At 32.7% G+C, this 24684-nt stretch overlaps 2 protein-coding genes, 1 non-coding gene and 1 pseudogene across 3 annotated transcripts; all 4 read left to right on the top strand.

Moving 5' to 3' along the window:
- The first annotated feature begins 3741 nt into the window (after window positions 1-3741).
- Window positions 3742-6825, top strand: LOC123911438 (transcription factor bHLH25-like). The gene is made up of 5 exons (XM_045962851.1): window positions 3742-3945; window positions 4359-4407; window positions 4754-5302; window positions 5709-6074; window positions 6492-6825. The coding sequence occupies exons 2-5, from the start codon at window positions 4360-4362 to the stop codon at window positions 6564-6566; spliced, it is 1038 nt and encodes a 345-aa protein (XP_045818807.1). The 5' UTR covers window positions 3742-3945; window position 4359; the 3' UTR covers window positions 6567-6825.
- A 6216-nt stretch (window positions 6826-13041) lies between these two features.
- Window positions 13042-13115, top strand: TRNAV-AAC. Its single transcript has one exon. It is a non-coding gene; the product is annotated as a tRNA-Val (tRNA).
- Window positions 13116-13312: 197 nt separating this feature from the next.
- LOC123909624 lies at window positions 13313-15368 on the top strand. The gene is made up of 3 exons (XM_045960494.1): window positions 13313-13566; window positions 13661-13996; window positions 14402-15368. Exons 1-3 carry the CDS (start codon window positions 13474-13476, stop codon window positions 15221-15223), a joined length of 1251 nt encoding a protein of 416 aa, XP_045816450.1. The 5' UTR covers window positions 13313-13473; the 3' UTR covers window positions 15224-15368.
- Window positions 15369-19530: 4162 nt separating this feature from the next.
- On the top strand, window positions 19531-23559 carry LOC123907849 (annotated as a pseudogene).
- Window positions 23560-24684: the final 1125 nt, after the last annotated feature.

Below are 24684 nucleotides of genomic sequence, written 5' to 3'. Positions count from 1 at the left end.
CTGAGTGCGGGTCATAGGATTTTTTCCCTTATAGTTATTCCTATAAGAGTATTTGTTGACTTCAGTGGCAGCATTCACTGTTTCTTTCCCAGCTACCACTTTTGAACCTTTGGGTTCAGCTACAATGTTCACGTTAACATTGCTAGAGCTTCCATTTTCCATCATCCTTCGATTAAAGGTGACGTACTGTCCACTCACCCATTGGTTAACAGGTGCTCTCCCGGATGGTTTGAAAGTGTTTTGGGGGCCTAGCCTCTGCTGGATCGAAAGGCCTTTGGTAATAGGTTTTCCCCAATTGGCCCCTTTGTAAGGCCAAGCTTTTTGATTTGGCCTAGGTTTTGGCCATTTTCTCTTGTTTTCAGCATAAGGTACAACACTTTGAAGGCCTGCAGTAGCCTCTTTGTCGCACACAGCACTGCATCTAGGGCAAAGCATCACTTCAGCATTCTTCAGCTTGCACCTATTTAGGAAGTCCACCAATTCTTCCTCAGCATTGGGGTACACCTCACGTACCCTCTTTTCATACTCCTCTTCAGGCACAGCCTTGATTGGAGCAGCAGCATCTATCACTTCAACCATGTTGCAGTCATAGATTTCGACATAGGTAGCGTCCGCAGGTGGTAAAGGATCTGAATCTACCTTCATTGGAGGCTTTGCCTTATCAGCATACTTCAGCCTTCCTTCATTCAGCGCTTTTTGCACCAAATCCCTGAAAACAACACATTGATAAGTTTTATGTCCCAAATAATTATGAAACTTACAATAACCTCTTTTCTTTCTTTGTTCTATTGGTGGTATTTTCATATCTTTTGGCACAATAATTTGGCCGTCAGTCACCAATAAGTCAAAAATCTCATCACATTTAGTAATGTCGAAAGTATAAGTCTTCGTAACAAACTTATCATTTTTTGGTTCGATAGGACTTTTTCCATTCGACGGCCTCAACAATTTGCACGTGTAAGGAGGCCCAGGCTTTAATTCAGCCACATTAATATCACTATCATCGAAATCTAAGTATTCATCACTCATTTCATAATCAATTTCATTATCATAGGAATCAACAAAACCTATTTCTTTCTTTTTCTGAAACTTAGAATTTCTAACTTTTTCAGCTTTTAACCTTTCGATTTGTCTCACTCTGTCAGCCAGCTGTGACATGTCTCGAAGGTATTGGGTATCCAATTTCTTTCGAATTGAATAGTCTAACCCACCGGCAGCCATTTCCACTAGCTCGTGTTCAGGCACTTGAGTAAAGCACCTGGACTTCAGCAAACGAAACCTATTTAGATAGTCATCAATTGACTCTTGGTTTTTTCTTTTTACACTGGCTAACTCTTTCAGACTTATCTTGGTTTGGCCCATATAAAATTGCTCATGGAAAGTCCTTTCCAATTGGGCCCAACTATGAATCGAATTGGGAGGCAAAGTTGTAAACCAAGTAAATGCATTCTTGGTAAGCGAATTGGGAAAATATTTCATTCGCCAAATTCCCAGACTCAGCTAAATACCTAGCAATATGTTCTACGGTTGACTCATTAGTGTCCCCAGCAAACTTAGTGTATTTTGGGACTTTCCAACCTCTCGGTAACTCTGTTTGCAGCACGTATTCAGTGAAGGCAGAGACAAAGTTTGGCCTTCGACAACCCGTGTTTAGGCCGTTTTGGGCCAAGATTGTTTCGACCATGTTAGCCAAATTGTGTTGGCCAAGCAAATTATTGTTTTGCACCTCTCGCACTACCTCGTCAGGATCCTGGTTCCTCCTAACCATTACCACTGGGGGGTTTTGATGTACCACTTGTGGATTTGGGTTGATAACAGGAGGGTTTTGATTTACTACTCGAGGCATTTGATTAACCTCGTGAGGATAATAGGTTTCCTCTTGTACAACTGGCGTAGGTGTTGGGTTAGGAACTGTTTCAGCAGCCACATAAGGTGGCCTTTGCTGCACTGGAGTCGAAGACATTGCAGGTAATATTACCTGTGGAGTAATGGGATTTACTCTAGGAGGTGGTGGAGGTGTCCCAAAAAAATCTGCAATTCGACTCATTTGAAATGCCAACATTTGATAACTCTCGTTGGTGTTCTGAATTAATGGATTAAACACAGTACCAATTTGTTGTGTTAAGAGATTAACCATTTCATGGTTGCTCTCATCCATTTGCTGTCTCAAAGACAACACAGATGCAGTCGTTAAGGGTGTGGGAGTTACCCTTGACGAAGTATACCTATCAGATTCGAAACTTGGCATCCCTAAGCCAAGTGTGGGGGGAGGCCCATACATAAAACCCTGACCTGATGGTGGTTTCGAACGTCCAAAACCAGCAGTCACGGACGGAATTGCCATAGTTGGTATTGGCAAAGTTGGAATAACATCATGCACAGTCGAAATGGTTGGACTGGAGAATATTGGAACATTCACCAACTCAGATGTTACCAAACTTTGTGGAGGTGGATCGACTCCACCACTCGAACTTGCTTCGCTACTCATCGCACTAGAATTTGGAGTTTTACTAGGATTAGATTTCTGAGTAGTTTTAACCATAACCTAACTTATCATCAGTTATATGCAAGTAACAAGTTTTTTATTCCACAATATAAAAATAAACACAACTTTAACAAACACAAAACCAGTCCCACTGGGCGTGCCAATTTGTTTACGTTGGTTTTTGGTAAACAACCGCTAGTTTAAGTATTCAAACTCGCGAGATCAACTAGTAAATCTCAGGACAATTTTGTGTTTATTCGTTGTAAGGAAACTGTTTGAATGTTCGTTTTAATAAGGAAACAAACACTTAGGAATTAAAATGTTTTAAAGCATACAAGAGAAACTAATTCGAATCGCCTCGAAGTAGCAGTTTCTCAAGCAGGTATCTGAATTTAAACTTGGAGAAGACTACTGGAAACAAATTGCATTGAATGAAAAACAATTACAAATAAAGATGGTTCACAAAACATACATTTCTCTTCTGAATTCCGTTCGTTCGATCGCTGAGTACTTAGAATTTTAGAGAGAGTGTTTGTATGAAATTTTTGTGACCCCTGTTCTGAATGAAAAACTACTATAAATACTACTACAAAGTGGTAACTGTTTCTCGATCATCTGGACGCTCCTCCATTCGCCACGTCGACCACGTTCTCCACTTTCATCTTCCATTCCTTCAGCGCGCGCCAATGCCTTTTGGGCCGTTCGTTGCTCTGTCTTTGGGCTTGGCCCAACTCTCTATCAGTTTGATTTCGTGCTTTCGATAGCTTTCTGACAGAACCAAAATTGGACACGTTGTCCATATCTCTCGAAGCGCTCTTTGGCTTCGACTCAGTTGGCTTTCGACGCCAATTTTGAAAGTTTTATTTCAACAATATCACCTCCAAATAAATATTGGACCCACCAATTATATTTAATTGATAAATACCAAATTTATATCCAACAAGACGAAATAACAATAGTTGTTGAAAACTCAAATATACATACATAAATAGAAGAATTAGAGTTCGAATCTCAACTACGATGTCTAACTTAACAATTTCAACATTTTTATCAATCAGAGTGAAAATGAAAAAAAAAAAAAAAAAAAAAGGGTAAGATAAGTTCAGCAAATTAGTAACTTTTGAGGTTTAAGACGTGGCAAGGGACCACATTTTTTCTTTGATAATTTGCAAACCTTTTTTATCAAAATTTCAATGTCTAGTTGGTGAAGAACACCGACAAAGTTTGCAAAAAAAACAAAAAATTGTTGAGATTATTTATTTGTCAGCTTGAAATAGACTCTATAATATAAAATGGCTTTTAAACCTATTAGTCCTTGATTCATATATAGCTTCTATTGTTGTATCTATAAGCCAATTTCACATCCAAACCCGTGACCATATCATAATGCAATTCTTCTAACTCTGAAAATTATAATTCACTGAGCTTCTGAGGTGAACTCATCATATCAATTCATACAAGTAAGCTTTTTCTTCATCTTATCTTATATAACATTATTCAATAAGATCTTTATAGTAAATACTAGTATATATTAATGCAAGTTCCTTAGAATTGTTCTATTCTCATTTCTATGATTGATCATATTGATGGATGATACTATCCGCTTATGAAGCACGAACACTCTTCAGATTAGACGTGTTTCGGTGTCAGACACCGATGTCCGCTTATGAAGCACGAACACTCTTCAGATTAGGCGTGTTTCGGTGTCAGACACACATCGGTGTCCGACACCGACACTTATGATTATTATCTGTGTCCATATGTCTTGTCCAGTATCGATGTTTGTGTCCGTACTTCATACGGTATCAGCTATGTGAAATTGAAATGACAAAAAACTGACTGATTAACTTTTGCTTCTGATTTTTCTTTCTAGGATGAGTTCTCACATGGAGATTTCATCAACCAGAGGCTTACCTGAATTGGTAAGATTTCTATCTTTTTTAAATTGCGATATGCAACCGCAATATAACAGATTTTAAGGTCTCTACAACTTCCTCACAATTGTAATTTTGACAGCATAGACTGAATTTTGTCTCAATATAAAGATTTGATGTGTAACTTGAACCACAATTTAAAATCGTGCTTACACCTATTTCTTGTAACAAAATTGAATAAATTTAGATTGTTCAAGTTGATATATAATGGATAATTTATTATGTTGACATTTGACTAAATATTGTTTGATGAAATTTCTTTGAACCTAACTTCTAAAAGTTTTGTGCTAGCTATTAGGACTAATTAAGAGTATAATGTTTTCTGATTATGCAGGGACTAATAGAGGATCCTAACTTTCTCCATCACTGGAATAATCACTTAAATTCTATCGATACGAATAACTTAACTGCTTCTGCTTTTGGAGATGCTTTACAAAAACATTTTTTGTCAAATAATCCAAATTTCAACAACAAAACATATTGCATGGAAACTTCACCTACCGGAAGCGAAAGACCGGTGAAACAGCTTAAAAATAACAGCTGGAATTACAATAGTCCTCAAACATCAGAGACACAATATGCTAATTCTTGCTCCAATAATCTTCTTTCATTTGCTGATTCGAATTATGAAAATCAATTGGGAATGTTGAAGCCTAAGTCTGAGATGGTTTGTCCTAAAATCGATAACAATAGTACTCTTGCAAACATGTTTGGGAATCAAAACCATGTCTTCAAAGCTTTTCAAGAGGCGAAAGATATTGAGACCACTCGTCCTAATAAACTTTCTCAAGCTCATGATCACATAGTAGCTGAAAGGAAGCGCCGCGAGAAGCTAAGCCAGCGATTCATTGCTCTATCTGCTCTTGTTCCAAACCTAAAGAAGGTAATAAATGATGTTTTAATGTAGTTTTTGTGATTAGGATTCTAAGTTTATTCTAAGTTTTTTTATATTTTTTAGAAAATACGGCTAACGAAAGTTTATTAGCGGTTATGTTAGTTATCAGGGTTTGAACTCTGGACATGAATTTTTTGAATTGGTAAAATTGATTTATATAGACAAATGTTAGTAAGTTAGAGATTATATATGTTAAATAATATGGTTTGAACTTTGAACCTCTCTTGGTTAGAATTTTTTTAGTGTCACTAATTAGCTCACCAACCGAACTACCTGCTTCGGACTGCGACATATGTTTTCAACCACAATGTCAATTTTGAAACCTAACATTGGATATATACATAACATAGGTCTCACTTTTCAATTTCTTGCATATATATATATATATATATAGATGGACAAAGCTTCTGTTCTTGGAGAAGCTATAAGGTACTTGAAGCAAATGGAAGAGAAAGTGAGTGTTCTTGAGGAGGAAAAGAAAAGGAAGAAAAGTGTGGAATCTGTTGTAATAGTGAAGAAATCTCAACTTTCTACTACTAATGATGCTGACTCTTCTGATAATACTACATTTGATGATACATTACCTGAAATTGAAGCAAGATTTTGTGAAAGAAGTGTCCTCATAAGATTACACTGTCTTAAGAGTCAAGGAGTTATAGAGAAAACAATAAGTGAAATTGAGAAACTTCATCTAAAAGTTATCAATAGTAGTGCCTTAACATTTGGGAATTTCACTCTTGATATAACCATTATTGCTCAGGTAATTTCACTACATACTAGTGTTATATATATATACATTGATTTAAATTTCATTTATACGAGTAACACTATATATACATTGATTTAAATTTCATTTATACGAGTAACACGCACAGACGCTCCAAATAGTCAGTGACGGCTTGACTAAAACTATATATGTTGATTATCACAAAAAAAAAAAAACTATATATGTTGATGATACAAATTAAATACTCACACACACACACTATGTTGCATGTATATATTAGTGTAAAAAGTTTTGCACCGTTAGCAAATAATAACCATGTGATTAAAATAAAATATTTTTAATAATCTGACGATTATGATTAATCGATAATGTAAAAATAATTAGGCTAATATGTATATGAATTAAATCCTAATTTTATTTGTATATGGGAAATATTTTTGGAATTTGCAGATGGATGTGGGATTTTGCATGACACTTAAGGATCTTGTGAGAAAGCTACGATCAGAATATTCATCTTTCATGTGAACAAGTTTCACTACTAGTCTACTACTACAATCAAAACATAAAGCACTTATATTTTAAAGTTCTTAATCAGTAATAATCATGTTTGCAAGGAGTGTGTTGTCATTTCCAAAAAATGTTTGCTCTAGAGGTTCATTTTGCAAAAGGGTTTTTTAGCCATATTTTCATTTTTTGCATGGTCAACTCGTTGACCATGTTATTATCATGTACTCTTTTGTTTCAAGAATGTAGAGCATCCTTTGCATTTTTTTTTTGGGTAGAATTGAAGGTTTCAATTAGATCCATTTATTTTCATTTCTTACATAAATATTTTGACAAAACATGTCTTTGTTGTGTAGTAACCCTTTACTTATTCTAAGTAGTCATTAATTAGTTTCTTAATTTTTAGTTGGATCAACATCTATGTTTATGATTGATAGTAATGGATCCATTATTTATAATATCTTTTCCGTATTTTATTTCTAGCCTTCTTTTCATAATCAACATAAATTGATGGATATAAACATATATACTAAACAAATTCCGTCAAAAAAAAGAAATATATATACTAAACAAATGATTAACATAAAATTGATCTTCTCACTTGTGTGTGTGAACACTTTTGTGGGCCATCAAAGGAACATTATTGGTATAAAACTCAAGAACTAAATTAACTAAATCGTGTCTTTTAAAAAACCACAAAAAAAAAAAAGTGTCTTTTAAAATATTATATTCTCCTTTTCTTTAGAATTTTTTTTTTTTTTTATCCGTAAGACTTAGTTCAACCGATAAAACTTATAGTATATTGTTAGGATGAACCGCTGAACATTTACACTTGAATTTGAATTGAAACCTTGTACTCCCTCCGGTCCTTTTTATAAGGAACACTTTGAAAAAATCACACAGACCAATGAAGCACATTTAACATAGTTATTTTCATTTAATACACTTATAAATTTAAATTTATTCCATGTATACCCTTATTTAATTACTCTTTATTCAACTAACTTACTTATTTTTAAATTCTCTCTCATAATAAATAAGGGCATAAGTGAAATTGAACATTTAAAACATTTGAAAATTGGTCAAAGTTTCTGTTGGTCAAGTGACTCCAAACGACACAAGAGGGGGGGTGAATTGTGTACTCAAAAAAGGATTAAAAATAAGCACTTAAAATATTTTAATCAAATAAAAATAACTTGTAGCGAGAAATAAAAGAGATGAAAGGGTAATAAGAAAAACACAAAGAAATTATCCTGGTTCGGCCAAAAACAAAGGGCCTACTCCAGTCCCCAAGGAAAGCACCTTGAGATTTCACTAAACCAAGCTTTTATAACAGGATAAGCTAATAACCTTTACAACCAAGAACTCTCAACACAAACAATGGGATATCACCTCCCTTGTGCAAGAGCCTCTAAACCAAAAGATATCACCTCTCTTGAAAACCTTGGGATCACACCCAATACAAATTGAATAAATTAAGTTACAAGATATTACACCATATGTGTAGATAAAACAAATTGAAGCACAAGTACTACAAGTAAACTATGTAGTATAAAAAAAAAAAAGCTCTCAAGATAATATATTAGCAAGTGTAAAAATAATAAGAGTGATTAGTATTATTTTCAATATGATTTTGATGCAAAATTCAGTTCTTGTTTGAGCTGCCACAAAGCACCCATTTATATAGAAAAATATGAGTGAGGTGCAATGAAAAATAATTTAGCCGTTGGCCAATTAAATTTAGAAAATAGCCGTTAAAAAATTAATGCACAATTAGCAGGTCTGGACAATGTGATAATCCATTGCATGATAACTTAATATCATTGAAAATGAATTTCCATCCAATATGCCATATAAAAAATACATGCCTAAATAATATAATGCACAACGGCTAGAATTTGTTTAATGCAGATCATGGATTAATTGCCATATACTGTTTCCTCATTTGTTGATCATAATAATCAATTAGCATTAAAAGGAAAACGTTGAAACAAAGATTGGCTAATTGATTATTTGCATAAATGTTTTTGTAGCAAGGAAATTAAATCATGATCACGTTTAGTAAGAAGCTAGCAATTCCTTTGCTGTAATATAATTATGGCCTTGTTCAAAAACATGCTTAAAAATATTTTTAAAGAGATAAAAAAATATGCAATTTCCAAAGACAATTTATGCAAAATTAATTGTATGCAAAATCATAATTAAGTAAAAATTACTGTGAGTGTGTGTTATATTTTCATGAGAGCTATTTTTACTACTCACACAAGGATCCTAAAAATATCTGGATTACAACTCAATAAGTCTATGACCCAAGTCATGAAAGCTTGATCCTCTTTTCCGCTTTTTGCATCATTGTCATTCTTAGACTTCTTTTGTCAATCATCAAAACCACAATGTTCCTGTCAAGGCATATATTCACAGTTTCTTATAAAAAGGACCAAATTTTTTGCCCTAAGTGTTCCTTATAAAAAGGATCGGAGGGAGTATTTGTTGTGATATTTGTGATTTTATCTACAAATTCTAAAAAGATTTGTGACCCTCCTTAAGTTTTTTTTTTTTTGACGAAAAGACGATATTCATTCATTCTAATCGACAAAGTACATCAATATCGAAATCATTACATATTCAAATTCGCTAAAAACTAAATAGGATGAATTTTCGAACAAGCTCATAGCATCCAAATTAATAGTATAAAACAACTCAATGTCTTAAAAGATTGTTTTTCATTCGTTCTGTTACTCCCTGAACTTGGGGGCAAATAAATTATTGGTCATAATGTTTGTTATAACATGAATAAAATAAAGAGGGATTGGCAATATTTAACACTTAATGTCATCATCCAATTACATATAGAGCAATATTTAACACTTAATGTCATCATCCAACTGGATGTAAACATTGCAAAAAAAAATTGCAAAATTAAAGTGTTGTCTTAGTCAGATATCCTATCTAATATTTTGTGCTTTTAGCAAGTACGCATATTAGTTGTCAATATTTCTTTATAATAATCTTAGTCCCCACTAAAGATTGCGATCTTATTTTGATTTATGACTATGTACTAATATGATGACTAAATAGTTTGCCTAATCACTTAGGTTATTGAAGCTTATACTTTTTTGCTTAGAAAATGATTTAAATGAAATATACTTTGGATATACATTAGTTTTAAATTGGCTTCTAATATTCGTCAAAAAAAAAAAAAAGTTGCCATCTAATAAAAATGTATTGCAATGACATCATTCTATTTTTATAAGTAAATTTGAACATAGATGTTATAATTTGAAGAAAAAAAAACTTCATTGAATATGAAGTGTAAAAATGATGAACATACACGAATACATCACCAAAAAAATAAAAGGGTACATAAAGTTTCTACATGTTTTTCATATATTCACTTAAACATATCAACATAATATAATTAGCCCAAATAACACTACAATCATTTTTAACCCAACTCCAAATTACGTGTTACCCTACAATAATATTGTCACTCAAGATTTACAACAAAGATAAACATTTATATCTTAAACATCAAGTAATCACTCACACTCTCGTCTCTATGGAAAGATATCTGCTAATAGATCAACTCTATATTTTACTGACAAAGTAAATTTCTAAAATTTAAAAGACTTGACCCGAGGTAGAAAGAACCAATTTGGAGTTTTAAAACCACAGAACGGTGAAGAATAAGAAGCTCATTTACGTGATATAACACGCGTAGGTAAAATACATACGGATACCACATATGAGAAGTTTTATAATTTAAGATATGATACAATCAAGATACTTTAATAAAAAAATTAAAAATTAAAAACCATGGAACGTGGAAATTAAGTGTATTTTATGCCATGCATCGGCTCGACAGTTATTCTCAATTATTTTTTTATTATTTTTAAATTATAAGATAATTTGACAAAAATATCTCAACAAATATTTGTTTCTTTTTTTCAAACAAATTTTAATTAGAGAAATGACGAAAACACAAATAATATACATAACGTTTAATTTTTTTAATATTAGATAAATAATATTCCCTCCGTTCCTTTTTATTTGTCGTTTTAGAAAGAAAAAAATAAATTAAGAAAGTGTGTTTTTGCACCGTATTTTCATATTATACCCCAATTTTAATCCACCAATAATTTTTTTTCTTTTGCACAAATTTTCTCTTTCCAATAAAGTTAATATATTATGTAAAAAAAAACAAATTTAATATGCTATGTACCAAAATAAAAAATTAAAAAAATCTTTAGTTTTCTAAATATATATATATATATATATATATATATATATATAGCATTAATTAGTTTTATTGAAATGAGACTATAATAGACAAAATATAACCTTAAATCTTCAAAACAACAGATAATTTGAAGTCATTTTCCCTCATTTTGAAAAAGGTACGGAGGGAGTACTTGATTTGTTTTCCCCCATTTTCATGTGTTGAGCATGACTTTTGAAGTCATACATATCGATCATCAAGAATACCACCAACTAATTATATGAAGTTCAAATTTAAAAAATTAAAATTTTAATATTAATAAATCATACACAGTTTCCTCATTCCCATGTATCAAATATGACTCTCGGGATCATGCATATCAATCACCAAAAACATATAAGTATTATTAAATTTAACTAATTATTAATGACATAATATTAAATTGGTCACTTCGGCAATGTTAGCAAGTTTGACTCAAAATAGGATAAGAGACCAAAACTCAGGAAAAAATAAAATTGAGGACCAAAAAGTTAATTTTTAAAATAAGAAGATCAAAACTTAAATTTTTTGATAATACGGACACTAAAAATACATTTAAGCGTTATTTTAAACATATTGTACAATAATAATAAAATAATTGAACATGATTCATACTTTTTCATTTAGTTTCATGAACTAGATTCAATGAGTCCGGATACAAGAGTGACCGAGTGAGTGAGATATGAGGGAAGTGTAAGAAACTCTTTTAAGAGGCAGTCCCTTACATTATGATCCTTCTCTGATGACTTTACTATATTTGCTGTAATAATTTATTTGCCTAATAAGGTGTTCCATAACCATTTAAAGTCTAATTAAGATTCATAGAGTAACAAAATTATGGTTTATCCCCATTAAAAGAAACACAATGCCATTTTTACTTCAGTAATCTCCACTAACTAAAAGTGTTTAAATATCACTTTGCATTTGATTCATGTGGATTGTGTATGTAAACATTGAAATATTGGATAATTTACATTACCTTGATACACAAGGTACCAACAAGCTTGTTTTACTATTAGCTTATGCATCAAGCATTGGGATAAAAACCTTGTTTTCCATTTCCATTGGAATCTGCATTAGCATAAGATGGAGATTTAAGTTCACCAGAATGAGAATACCTTTTTGACTTAGGAGAAGCTCTATAATATTCTTCAGAACTAGTTGAATACATCGATGAAGTTGGTAGAGGCGGAAGAATAGGCTGCATCTCTTAATTAATCTACAAATGCAACACATAATATATGATTAAATTAAAAATATGTATATATACCTATAAAAAATGAAAAAAATAGAACTTGGAGTGAGTAGACAATTAAGCAGATCAGAGGCAGATAAGGAGTATGAGCAACAAGACAACAAAAATGTTTAACAAAACAATTTGTAACCTAATAATAAAAATTGAAGTAAGGATAATATTCGAATTCTAAAATATATTAAGGATAGTTTTGTCTATTTATTAAAATTTTAAGAAGCATCTCTCCTCCTCCAAGTATATTAAGGATAATATTTTGGCTTTTATTTTTTTTATTTACAATAGAGCTAACGATTGAACCTACGATGTCTAACATACTATTCAAATTTCACACCACTAGACCAAACTTAATGATTTAAATTGGTTTGAAATAGGAAAGATGGCTTTTTTTGCTAATTTACACCTTCATATTTTAAGTGGGTGTAAATTAGCAAACCTTATATGTATAACTTTCTATATTTACTTTGTTATTTGTGTTGGTTTTATGTATTTTTATGCATATTTATGTCGATCTTAATTTTGTACGTGTTTATCTATTATACACAGTTGGAATGACTTTTATTTTAATTTAATAATATTTGTTTTTTCATTTTAAAAAATGTTTAAAAGGTTAATGATTCAATTTACAATTTTGACAAAATAAAAATGACTTCAAAATCATATGATTCACTTGTTTCAAAAAAAAAAATCATATGATTCACTTAACAAGTTGAGCCTAACAATCCAAACCAAGTTATTGGTGAACTTAAAACGAGTCGAGTTTAATTCACCCAAAAAAAAACAAGTCGAGTTTTAGCTAAAAAAATAATTTATAATAAATTCAAGCCGAATATTAAACCGAGCCAATTCTTAACGAGGTGAGTCAAGCTGATGCGAATTCGACTCGTTTTCAACCCTAATTTGTTGCATTGTAAAGTTGAAATTTTGTTCCACTACAGTTTCGGAAGAAGTATATTAATTTGACATTGCATTCAATACTAACATATGGTTTCGTGGTGTAGTTGGTTATCACGTCAGTCTAACACACTGAAGGTCTCCGGTTCGAACCCGGGCGAAGCCATTATTTATTTTTCAATTTTATTCCAAAACGCCGTCGTATCGCATAACAATTTCGTGGTTAATATTAATCCCCGAGATCAACGGCACATAATTAGAACTTTTCGTATAATTAATAAACTTTTTCCTTTTTTTGTTTTTTTTATTTTAAATTTTCATGCGCATATATCTCCACGAATCTCAACCAATCAAATTCGTTCCCAAATAACTTTCTCCATTCTCATTGGTCCACGTCATCACCCAGAACCTTCCACTCCAAACCAAAAACTCACTATTTACGTTTCTTCTTCCGTACCAAAAAATTAAAAACAAAACGAATAACACGAATCAATTTCATTCACAATCACTTTTTCTTCATCACAATGAAATCGCTTATTGTCTTCGGAATCGCTTTTCTTCTCATCCATTCGTCACTCGCTTCTGACGCCAATCCTCCATATCCCAAGGCTTTCTCCGTAAATAATCCCATTCATTTTAATTTTCCCTAAATTAATCAATTAATTAACAATTTTTCACAAACCTAACATTGAATTTGTGAATTTTGTGCAGGATTTGAAGGAATCGATTGTGAAAGGATTAGGGTTTACAGCAGAAGATGATATAAAGATTACGGGGTTTGATCCAAGAGAAGCTCAGGTTGGGCATTCAGTAGAATATCAATTCGATGTTGAAATTGATGATAAAGTTGTTCCTTTTAAGCTTCTTGAAGATACCAAACGCTGGGATTATGTTGATCTTCCAATTTTTAGGATTGAGGATCAAAACGGTTTGGTTCAGAAAAAACGGGTTGAGGGAAATGGGTTACCCGTTTTGGCTCCGTTTCAGCTTGCTGGACCTATGGAGCTTTGGATTCAAGATGCTAAGGATATGAGAATCTCTCTCCCTGTATGTCCTTTTTCTAATCTTCCCTTAATTGTTTTTAATTAATTAAGTTAAACCATTGACATTTTGAGAATCAAAATTACATTATTTTTAACAGTTTTTAGTCAACTTATTTAATTTATGCGTTTGGGGACCATACAAACATCTGACAGTGTAAGGAGATAATCATAATCATAGTATGTATTGCATCTACAGAAGTAAGTGATATTGTAAAGGTTGAAAGGAAAAATTAGAACAAATAGCAATTATACATTATTTCATACCCTAAATATATGATTGGAATTTATTAAAAAAAATTGTTTTGGTGATATGGTTAAGATTGAAGGGTGTGTAAGGGAGCTGGATCCAAATGGTGTACTTGATTTTGGATAATGTGAAATTGACTTGATGTTTGTTTGGTATTTGCAGCATGATGTGGATGCTGGGGTGTTGAAGAAAGTGGTTTTGGCTGATGGTGCAGTGGTTACTGTGAAAGGTGCAAGATCAGTGAGTCTTCGCCATCCCCTTAATTTACCTCTACCCTTAAACCGAACACAGAATGGGTTTGCTGCTGGGCTTCTTACCTTGGCTGAGCATCTACGCCATGCTTCTCGTGGCCAGAGTGCTCCCCTTCTTTCACTCCGCATTGTTGGTCCTACTTCACTTGAAGCTCCTTCTGCATCAACCTCTCCCAATAACAGGCTGAAGCTCAAGCGTCTTGCACCTGGTCTTGTGGAGTTATCGTCTCAATCAAAAGCAAAACTAATTGACGCCCTCTCTACTGTTGATCTCCAGGAGGAAGCACCGACTCTCCTTACTCCGACCCAGTTTACAGCATTGTGGCCTCTTGCCTCCCTTAATGGATCAAACGCCAACTTGTTGGGTTTTGAGAGACTGTTATCTTCTGTTCTCGGTCCTAAGGCTAATGAAAAGGGTTCCTTCAGGTTGTTGAAGGCTGATGTTTCTGCTCAGACTTTTGTAAAGGTAGGATTTCAGGCTGAGAAGAAGTTGAAGGAAGGAGATGGGGTTAGTTTTGAGGGTTTCCCTGAATGGAGGACTAAGCCTGAGACTGTTAGATTGCATTTTGAGGTGCTGGCTAAAGTTGATGGCGATAAAGTCATACCTGAGAGAGTAATGCAAGTGAACCCTGTTGCTATGGAGGACAGTGTAGCGTTAAATATACTGACTAACAATGGGACGATGTCAAAGATGCCAATTGTTCAGCCTCCGCCCATCCCCTTCGCCCTGTAATTATTGGAAAGGGTTTGATTTTTGTATACTTTACCCAAAAGAATTGTAGAGGGGATTCTTTTGCCTTTGATATATAGTACTTCAGAGTTAAGATACTTTGTAAAAATGCAATGCTGAGTAATGAGAAAGTTGTTTTATTTGCTCAGTTGATTTTAATTGTGGTCATTGTAATATTTCTCAGAACTATTCAACCACTTTGATCAACTAATTATTAACTTAAAATGTAGGATTTCATTTAATTGTATCTATTAATCTATTAATTAATATGAATAAGTTAGAACGATTTTCCTTTCACTTTCTTTCTTCAAGAATATTCGTCGCAACTCTCTTATTTGCACTGAACTCCATTTCTTTTAACTTTTGCAATAATTAGTATTCTTACAATAATTAGTATTCTTACAATAATAATTAGGATTTCATTCATTACACCTGTTTCAGCCATGATTCTCTTATTTGCACTGAACTCCATTTCTTTTAACTTTTGAACTTGATAATCAAAGTCAGCATACAGTATACTTCCTTTATGTTTTTTTCCCCCTTAACATTCACTGCCTGATGAAGGAATTATTTTCCTTAACATTCATTGCTTGATAAAGGAAGGAATGAATCCATTGATGAGATATAAAGTTACACTGATTTGGGATGATGATGGCGCTGTGATGTAATGAAGATGATGAAGCAAGGAAGAAGTCTACACGTGAGGGTTTTGGACATAATTGTTTTTAGAGTATGCAGTCTTTTCCTCTGTTTTGAATAAAGCCTGCACAACATTTTGAGTTCTCTAACATACTAGGATTGTGAGATATGAAATTACTGATTTGTTTGTATTGCAGGCTTTATTTTGTCTAATTTGCCAAAACTTATATATTTGATTAATTTGTTATGTTGGCAGGTTTGGACTGAAAATTAAAATTATGGCGTCATGATGAATGGGTGAAACACTCCAAGTTGTTGCCCTCGAGACACAGAGGGCGAGTTTTAGCGTCTAAGATCAGGTTGAAGGGCGTACTCGATGAACAATAGGTTAATATTTCTATACTTGTCAGTCCTAAGAAACAGAGGAGGGACACATTATTGTGTTGCCGGTTGGAATATCTATTAGTTGAAACTTGAAAGATATATCTTCCGACCTTAATTATAAGCAAACGTCAACTTTTTGAGATTTATTGAATAATGAATGTATTTAGTGTATAATAGATCAGATGCATTAATTATTCGATAAATCAGAAAAGTCACAAAAACTACCTGGAGTTTATCCAAAATAAGAGTGTTGAAACATGATATGATATTCCAGCAATGATGCAAGACACCAAGACACGATACAGTGAACATGAAGAACAGTACATCTTTGGTACAAGGTATGTCTTGTATTCTAACTGTCAAAAATGAATTAACATGGCTATAGTTGCTTGTTACTGTAATCAAACACATGGTTCAATTCAAAGTGGAGCATAGGAAGAAAAGGTAACATCATTACTTGGTTAGTCAATGAATAGTTTATGTTAGATAAACATTATTCATGGTTTTGCGATTTTTCTACAATAGTAGTTACATTATCTAGAACATCTTTCTAATCAACTAGAACATCTTTTGTAGACCATGATAACGACGGTTAAGTTTTTTAAAGAAATCAAGTTTTAATTTCCATTAAAATACTATTTTGTTTTGGATAAATCCATAAAAATACTACTCACCGGTCCCCAGTCCCAATTTGATTGACACAGTTGGCTATTACACGCATGCCGATGCATAACTTTGACGATTAATATTTTTAATTGAATAATAGTAAAAATTATAAAAATTTGATATTTTAAAAATACTCATCGAGACGAATTAAACAACATCTTATATGTTAATATTTATTTTTGTTTATTAGTAGAAAAATAAGGTCAAAGCAACATGTGTGAATAGTGCACAACACTCAATTGTGTCAATCAAATTGGGACGAAGGGAGTATTAGCTTGCAAAATAATACTTCATTCGTCCCTAATTATAAGCACTTTTTCAAAGATAAAATTTATCTCTAAATATAAGCCCCTTTTCAAATTTTTTTTTTTGGATACAAAGTTTCTTTTCAATTCTCCAGACACATTTATTATTACTTTTCCAAACACAACTCTACTTTGCATTGAAATACAAAAGTTAACTACAAATACATCTTCATGGATCAAGTCACCAAACTAAGTAGAATAATATAGGGCAGTCTCGTTAAAATAAACAGTAAAAATATTAGTTTAAGGAATTATTTAAAATTATATTGTTTTTTATAAAATGATTTATATAATTTTTCTTTATAATAAAATAATTTATGTCATCATGTATCTTAGTGTTCATTTTCTATATTACCTACTAGGTAGTACTACCCTAGTGTTATGACCGACCACGGTATATTGACTTTTTGTATATGAATGTTTGTAGTTATCAGAAATTCTAACACTTATTGACAATATTTTTTAAAAGTAAAAAATTATGACTATATAGTCTTTACATCTAAAACAATGATATAATTTATTCAAAAGAAATATGATGTAATTGACGTCGGTTCATCATTAAATTTTTTACTTATACTTGTAAGAACTATGATGCTCATTAACGATTTATAACGTGAATGGATCCTCTCCTTCACTCTCATCTCCATCTCTCTCAATCCTCTCTATTTCTCTCTTAATTTCAACATCTCTCTTCAATAAAAAGTTTTAAAATAATAATGAGAGAGAGTGAGATTAAGAGAGAGATAGAGAGGATGGAGAGAGATGGAGAGGAGAGTGATAGAGAGAATCCTAATACATTTATAACGTATTGTATAGCATCATTAACTCTTTTTTTTAATATTCATTCATGAATCATGATAGACTATTTAAGAACTATGATAAACTATTTATTTATAAGATTAAACATTTTAATTTCAATGTATTTGAGTTTATAATTTGGAAAATGCTAAACAGTGCCCCGGCACTGTTTAAGGAACCAAATATAGTAATATCATATTGAAATTTGTGCAGTCAACACCTCGAAAGTCTAAAAAGTATTATTTTCAATTTTAAAATTTCCTTTTTTGATTTCCTTAACCAGTGCCCCGAGGACACCGGTTAGCATGACCCTTATAAATTTTATAAAATTTTCTTTAAAACTTACATCTTCCACAAAATATATGTGGATGTAAAGAAAAAAAATAATGATCAATGAATCATAAATTGAGTAGTAGATGCAAATGTAATCAATGAGTGGACTCAAAAGTAAGCAGCAGGTAAGATGGAAACATGGGGGCAAGTCAGTCAACTACTACGGCCACAGCCGCCAAAACTGAAATAAAGACACATTTATCTCGTCTTATACTCCCTCCGTCCATAATTATAAACACCCTTTTAAATATAAAATTTATCCCTTAATATAAGTTCATTTTTAATTTCCTAGATACATTTATTATTACTTTTCCAAAAATAACCCTACTTTACATTGAAATACGAAAAATCAATTATAAATACATCTTTTCACAAGGGACAATTTAGTAATTGTAATATCCAAAAAGTACATATTTATTATCCTACCAACTTTTCTTAATATGCGTGAAAAACTTCAATGGGTACTTATATTAATTAAGAGATAGAGGGAGTACTAAGTAGTAAATACCACCGACAAGTTAGCTTAAAGACCAAATATAATTGGCTCATCATTCCAATTCCAAAAAAACCATTAAAGTTACTTTGTAGTGGTAGTATGTTGTTACTTGTTATTTCATCATACATCTCTGAGAGTATATTGATAATGCTCTCAACAACATTAGGTTCCGTTTAGATTAGTTTATTATTGAACTTATGCAATTTTTATGTATTATTATAAGTTTGTTAAGGTAATTTATGATAAAATAGTTTATAAAATTATAATTTTCACCAGCGTGAACCTATAAAATAACATAAAATTTAATTTATAGTGCATAAGCTATTTACATAATTTCAAAAATAAGCTAATTCAAACGGACCCTTAGTCCTATTCTTAAACTAATCAGGCCCATGCACAAGTACAATGTTATAAACACAGTAAAAATTTTAAATAAGTCAAAACAATAATGTTTTTCTTGAATTGAGATTCTTCTACATTTACATTTTAAAGAGAGATGAATACAATAAATACATTAATATAATTAAAAATTAGATAATCATTTTTCAAATAGAAGTATCATTTTAAAAATAGAGAGTATTTCAACTCGTGTTTCCTTAAATAAAAAGTAACTAAACATTGTTTAGCATATTTAGGTAGCAAAATCATCACTCATTAGTTATAATTTGGTCTTATAGAGATTTTAACACATGTTTACAACTAGCACACGGATGAGTGTACTTCCAATAAAACAAGCACCGTCCTGTTTGAAACCTTTGACTCCGACACTCTGTTCATGTTTCCGTGTTTGCCTTTTCTGCATGCATGTGCTCATACTTTTCCGTCTAAAACCAAACCCCCAAATTTCAACTCAATCAAATTAGAACGGATATTTCTGATCGAAGACGCACATATTCAATGATACCTATTACTATTTGATACGAACACAACATCAATATATATTATACTTATTTAATAATGAAATTACTTTTAAATAATTATCCTTGTTATAGTATTATTTTCGCATCTGATATCCGCGTATGTCGGTGTGTTATCTGGTGTTCGTCCTGTGTACGTGCTTCATAGCTCATATAAGTCACTCATTTCTTCCATTTTCCACCCACTTTCCTCACTCTTATACTAACTTAGCCAACACTAACATTCTAATAAACCAACCCAACCTTCACCGGAGTTATGTTCACTGGAGTATTTTTCCGTCACGGGTCACCACCACCCGTTTTTCTTACTACTCTGTTTTTCCTCTGTTTCATTACTCACTCACAATCAAACGAGCTTGAATCTCTTATGAAATTCAAATTCTCAATCCAAACTTCTGATCCAAACATTTTCACTTCATGGAACCTATCAAATTCTCCTTGCAACTTCACAGGAATTCTCTGCAATTCCAAAGGTTCCGTCTCAGAAATCAACCTTGCACAGAAAAATCTTGTAGGCACACTTCCTTTTGAATCAATATGCAAGCTTCAATCACTTGAGAAAATCTCTTTGGAATCAAATTTGTTGCATGGAAGCATCACTGATGATTTGAAAAGTTGCACAAACTTGAAGTACTTGGATTTAGGTGGAAATTTATTCAATGGAACATTTCCTGAATTTTCATCTTTGAATAAGTTAGAGTACTTGAATCTAAATTCAAGTGGAATTTCTGGTAAATTTCCATGGAAATCATTGGAAAATCTAACAACTCTAACTTTCTTAAGCCTTGGTGATAATCTTTTTGAAGAAAGTTCTTTCCCTTTAGAGATTCTAAAGCTTGAAAAGTTGTATTGGCTTTATCTAACCAATAGTAGCATCTATGGAAAAATTCCATTTGGTATTGGAAATCTCATTCAGCTTCAGCATCTTGAGCTTTCTCATAACAATTTATCTGGTGAAATTCCACATGATATTGTAAAGCTTAAGAATCTAAGAGAGCTTGAGATATATGAGAACTATTTGAGTGGAAAAATTCCATTCGGATTTCGAAACCTTACCAATCTTGTTAAATTTGATGCTTCGGTTAATTACCTTGAAGGTGATCTTTCTGAGCTTAAGTCATTGAAAAATCTTCAATCTCTTCAGCTTTTGGAAAACAAATTCTCAGGAGAGATTCCACAAGAGTTTGGAGATTTTAAGAATCTCACAGAACTTGCTCTTTATGATAACAAACTCACTGGTTTTCTTCCTCAGAAACTTGGTTCTTGGGTTGGAATGGCATTCATAGATGTTTCAGATAATTCACTTTCTGGTCCTATACCACCTGATATGTGCAAGAACAACCGAATCGATCTTATAGCCTTGTTGAATAACAGTTTCACAGGAAATATACCAGAAAATTATGCAAATTGCACTTCTTTGGTTCGGTTTCGAGTAAGCAAGAATTCACTTTCTGGTGTTGTTCCTAAAGGTATATGGGGCCTACCAAAATTGGAAATTTTTGATGTTGCAAGGAACAAATTTGAAGGTTCTATTTCATCTGATATTGGAAAAGCTAAATCTCTAGCTCAACTTTTTTTATCTGATAATCAATTCTCAGGTGAGTTACCATTTGAAATTTCAGAAGCTTCTTCTTTGGTTTCGATTCAGTTAAGTTCGAATAGTATTTCTGGTCGCATACCGGACAATATAGGCAAATTGAAGAAACTAACTAGTCTTGCTTTGAATAAGAACAATCTTTCTGGTGTTATACCAGATTCTATTGGTTCTTGTGTTTCTCTTACTGATGTAAACCTTGCTGAAAATTCCATTTCTGGTGTAATTCCAACTAGTATCGGTTCATTGCGTGTGCTTAATTCATTGAACTTGTCTTCAAATATCCTTTCCGGTGAGATTCCATCAAGTATATCATCTATAACATTTAGCCTTCTTGATTTATCAAACAATAAGTTGTTTGGTTCCATACCAGATTCACTCGCTATTTCAGCTTACAAAGATGGTTTCATGGGAAATCCTAGACTGTGCAGCCAAATTTTGAAGGAGTTTCAACCATGTTCATTGGAATCTAGCAACTCGATGCGACTACGAAACCTTGTGTTCTTTATCGTTGCTGGTTTAATGGTTGTTCTAGTTGTTTCATCAGCATATTTCATCTTCATGAGACTTAAACAGAAGAACAAGTTCGATAACCAAGTAGTCAAGACTAATTCATGGAATTTCAAGAAATAACATGTGCTAAACATCAATGAGAATGAAATTATTGATGGAATCAAAGCTGAGAATGTGATTGGAAAAGGAGGGTCAGGGAATGTTTACAAAGTTGAACTCAAAAGTGGTGATGTTTTTGCTGTCAAACACATTTGGACTTCAAATTCAAGAAGTGATTATAGAAGCAGTTCAGCAATGTTAAAAAGGAGTCCAAATTCATCCGAGTACGATGCCGAGGTAGCAACTTTGAGTTCTATAAGGCATGTAAATGTGGTAAAACTCTATTGCAGTATCACAAGTGAAGATAGTAGTTTGCTTGTTTATGAGTTTTTACCAAATGGAAGTTTGTGGGAAAGGTTGCATAATTGTAAGAAGACTCAGATGGGTTGGGATGTTAGGTATGACATTGCATTAGGTGCTGCTAGAGGATTGGAGTATTTGCATCATTGTTGTGATAGAACTGTTATGCATAGGGATGTTAAATCAAGTAACATATTGCTTGATGAGAAATGGAAGCCGAGGATTGCGGATTTTGGACTTGCTAAGATTGTGCAAGGAGGAGCTGGTAATTGGACTCATGTCATAGCTGGAACACTTGGCTACATGGCTCCTGGTAAGCCTCAACTTTTCTTATTTAGATAAACTATGTTTTTATAAACAGCTTAATTAAGTACTTATCATATAAGTGCTTATGTATAAGCTATTTCTATAACAAATTAAAGATAGAATAAAGTCTAATTGTTTTCGTATAAGTTATAAGTTGTTTTCATAAACTATTCTGAAGATCTTATACGAAAGAAGTAAGATGAAAACAACTTATGGACATGTCACAAACAGTCTAGGAAGTGTTTATGCTAATAGATAAGCTCAAATAAGCCAAATCAATGAACTTAGAAGCTTTTAACATGCATGTCATTATACTTGAAAATTAGTCCATCGTGGGAATTTTCAATCTTTGGCTATTAAACTTGAAAATTGATCATGTTGATTTTTATGACGACAGAATATGCCTACACTAGTAACGTGACAGAGAAGAGCGATGTTTATAGCTTTGGCGTAGTGCTGATGGAGTTGGTAACAGGGAAGAAGCCCGTGGAGCCAGAGTTTGGGGAGAATAAGGATATCGTCAGTTGGGTATGCAGTAACTTTAGGAGCAAAGAAAGTGTACTTGAATTGGTGGATTCTACCATTGCAAAGCATTTCAAAGAAGATGCCATTAAGGTGTTGAGAATCGCGACATTGTGTACCGCTAAAGTTCCATCGTCAAGACCATCAATGAGAAAGTTGGTCCAAATGTTGGAAGAGGCAGAGCCATCAGCCATGTTCTCCAACAAAGTGATTGTCACCATAGATGGTTAAACATGCATGGTAGTGTACAATTTTTTTCGCTATTATAAGCTAAGCAACACATAAAGTGACGCGGTGAAAGGGTGATAAATAGTTAATAGTAAATACCAGTAAATGTATATGTGTATAAGGTGCACACGAGTAACGGAAGTCACCCATTGTAGTAAGCGCACTAGTGTTTTAGTCCAATTATTAAATCATTAATGCATCAAATCTCATTCGACACAATAAAACATGTATGGACGAGAGTAGCAGTACTAGAATATGTGTCTCTTTCTAGAAATTCCTCATGTCACGTCTTAGAGAATATAACCCTGTATATATAGTAATCTTATCTTATCTTATTTAGCATAAGAAACGACGTTGTGAAGTTTATCCTTTTAGAATGGTAAAATTCTAAGAATTTCTTTTTCCTTTGAGGAAAAAATGTTAGTGTTGTGCTTAGGCTCATGGCGTGCCAATGAGCGTGGCCTGGTGCGCGTAAGGTAGAGCAGGCTTGGCCTGGCTTGGCCTGCAGTAGCTTGGCTAGCAAGTTAGCACTTGTAGTGTGTGTGTGTGCGCTTACTTGTAAACACCTATATGACTTGTACTCCTATATATAAGAACTTGAGAAATGATGAATAAACTAGATACTACCATTTGGAACCGACAAAAAAAACTAAACATTTTCTAAGTTCAGAATCTTCTACAATAAAGTCAAGGAAGAAAAAGATTTAGAATAACAATTATTAATTATCACTAATAACAAATGTTGAAAAATTGATAAAATAATTCAACAATTTTAGTAAGCCATCAAGGACTTGTTTTGCCAAATGGAGTTTTTCAATACTTATACTTAGAAAAATATCAAATGGATGAAGAAATTTTCTGTATGATGATGCCAAAGAATAATAAATGAGGTGGTTCAGACACAAATACTCCTACCTAATAAGATAGGTCACATCTGAATAAACCAACTTCCTCCCTAACATTCTACCAGTACAGGGGACCATCAGCTTAGTCAACGGTCAAATAAGGAGTGTCCCTAAAATCAATAGAGAAGTTGAAGAAGCATATGAAATGAAACTGAATTTAGAGCCCAACTTTCTTTGACCAATGTATGTGTAGTACCATATACATCCTAAATGATACTAAAAATGGTTTTTTTTACAAGTATATTTCAATAATGTATTTTTTAGTGTGAGTAATTTAGGGGACGAAAAACAACCATCACAAACTATTGTAACAGAGAAGTCCAACTTTACACCTGGACCATCAAACAATGGACCGAAGTATAAGACGGTGCTTTGAATTTAGCTCACATATAATCTTCATAATCACTCAAAAACATGGTTTAGACTAGTACAAATTTGTTTAGCGTTTTTCAATTGAAT

This window comes from Trifolium pratense, linkage group LG2, assembly GCF_020283565.1.
Source record: "Trifolium pratense cultivar HEN17-A07 linkage group LG2, ARS_RC_1.1, whole genome shotgun sequence".
Lineage (NCBI taxonomy): Eukaryota > Viridiplantae > Streptophyta > Magnoliopsida > Fabales > Fabaceae > Trifolium > Trifolium pratense.
This window is presented reverse-complemented; position numbering and strand designations above follow the sequence as displayed.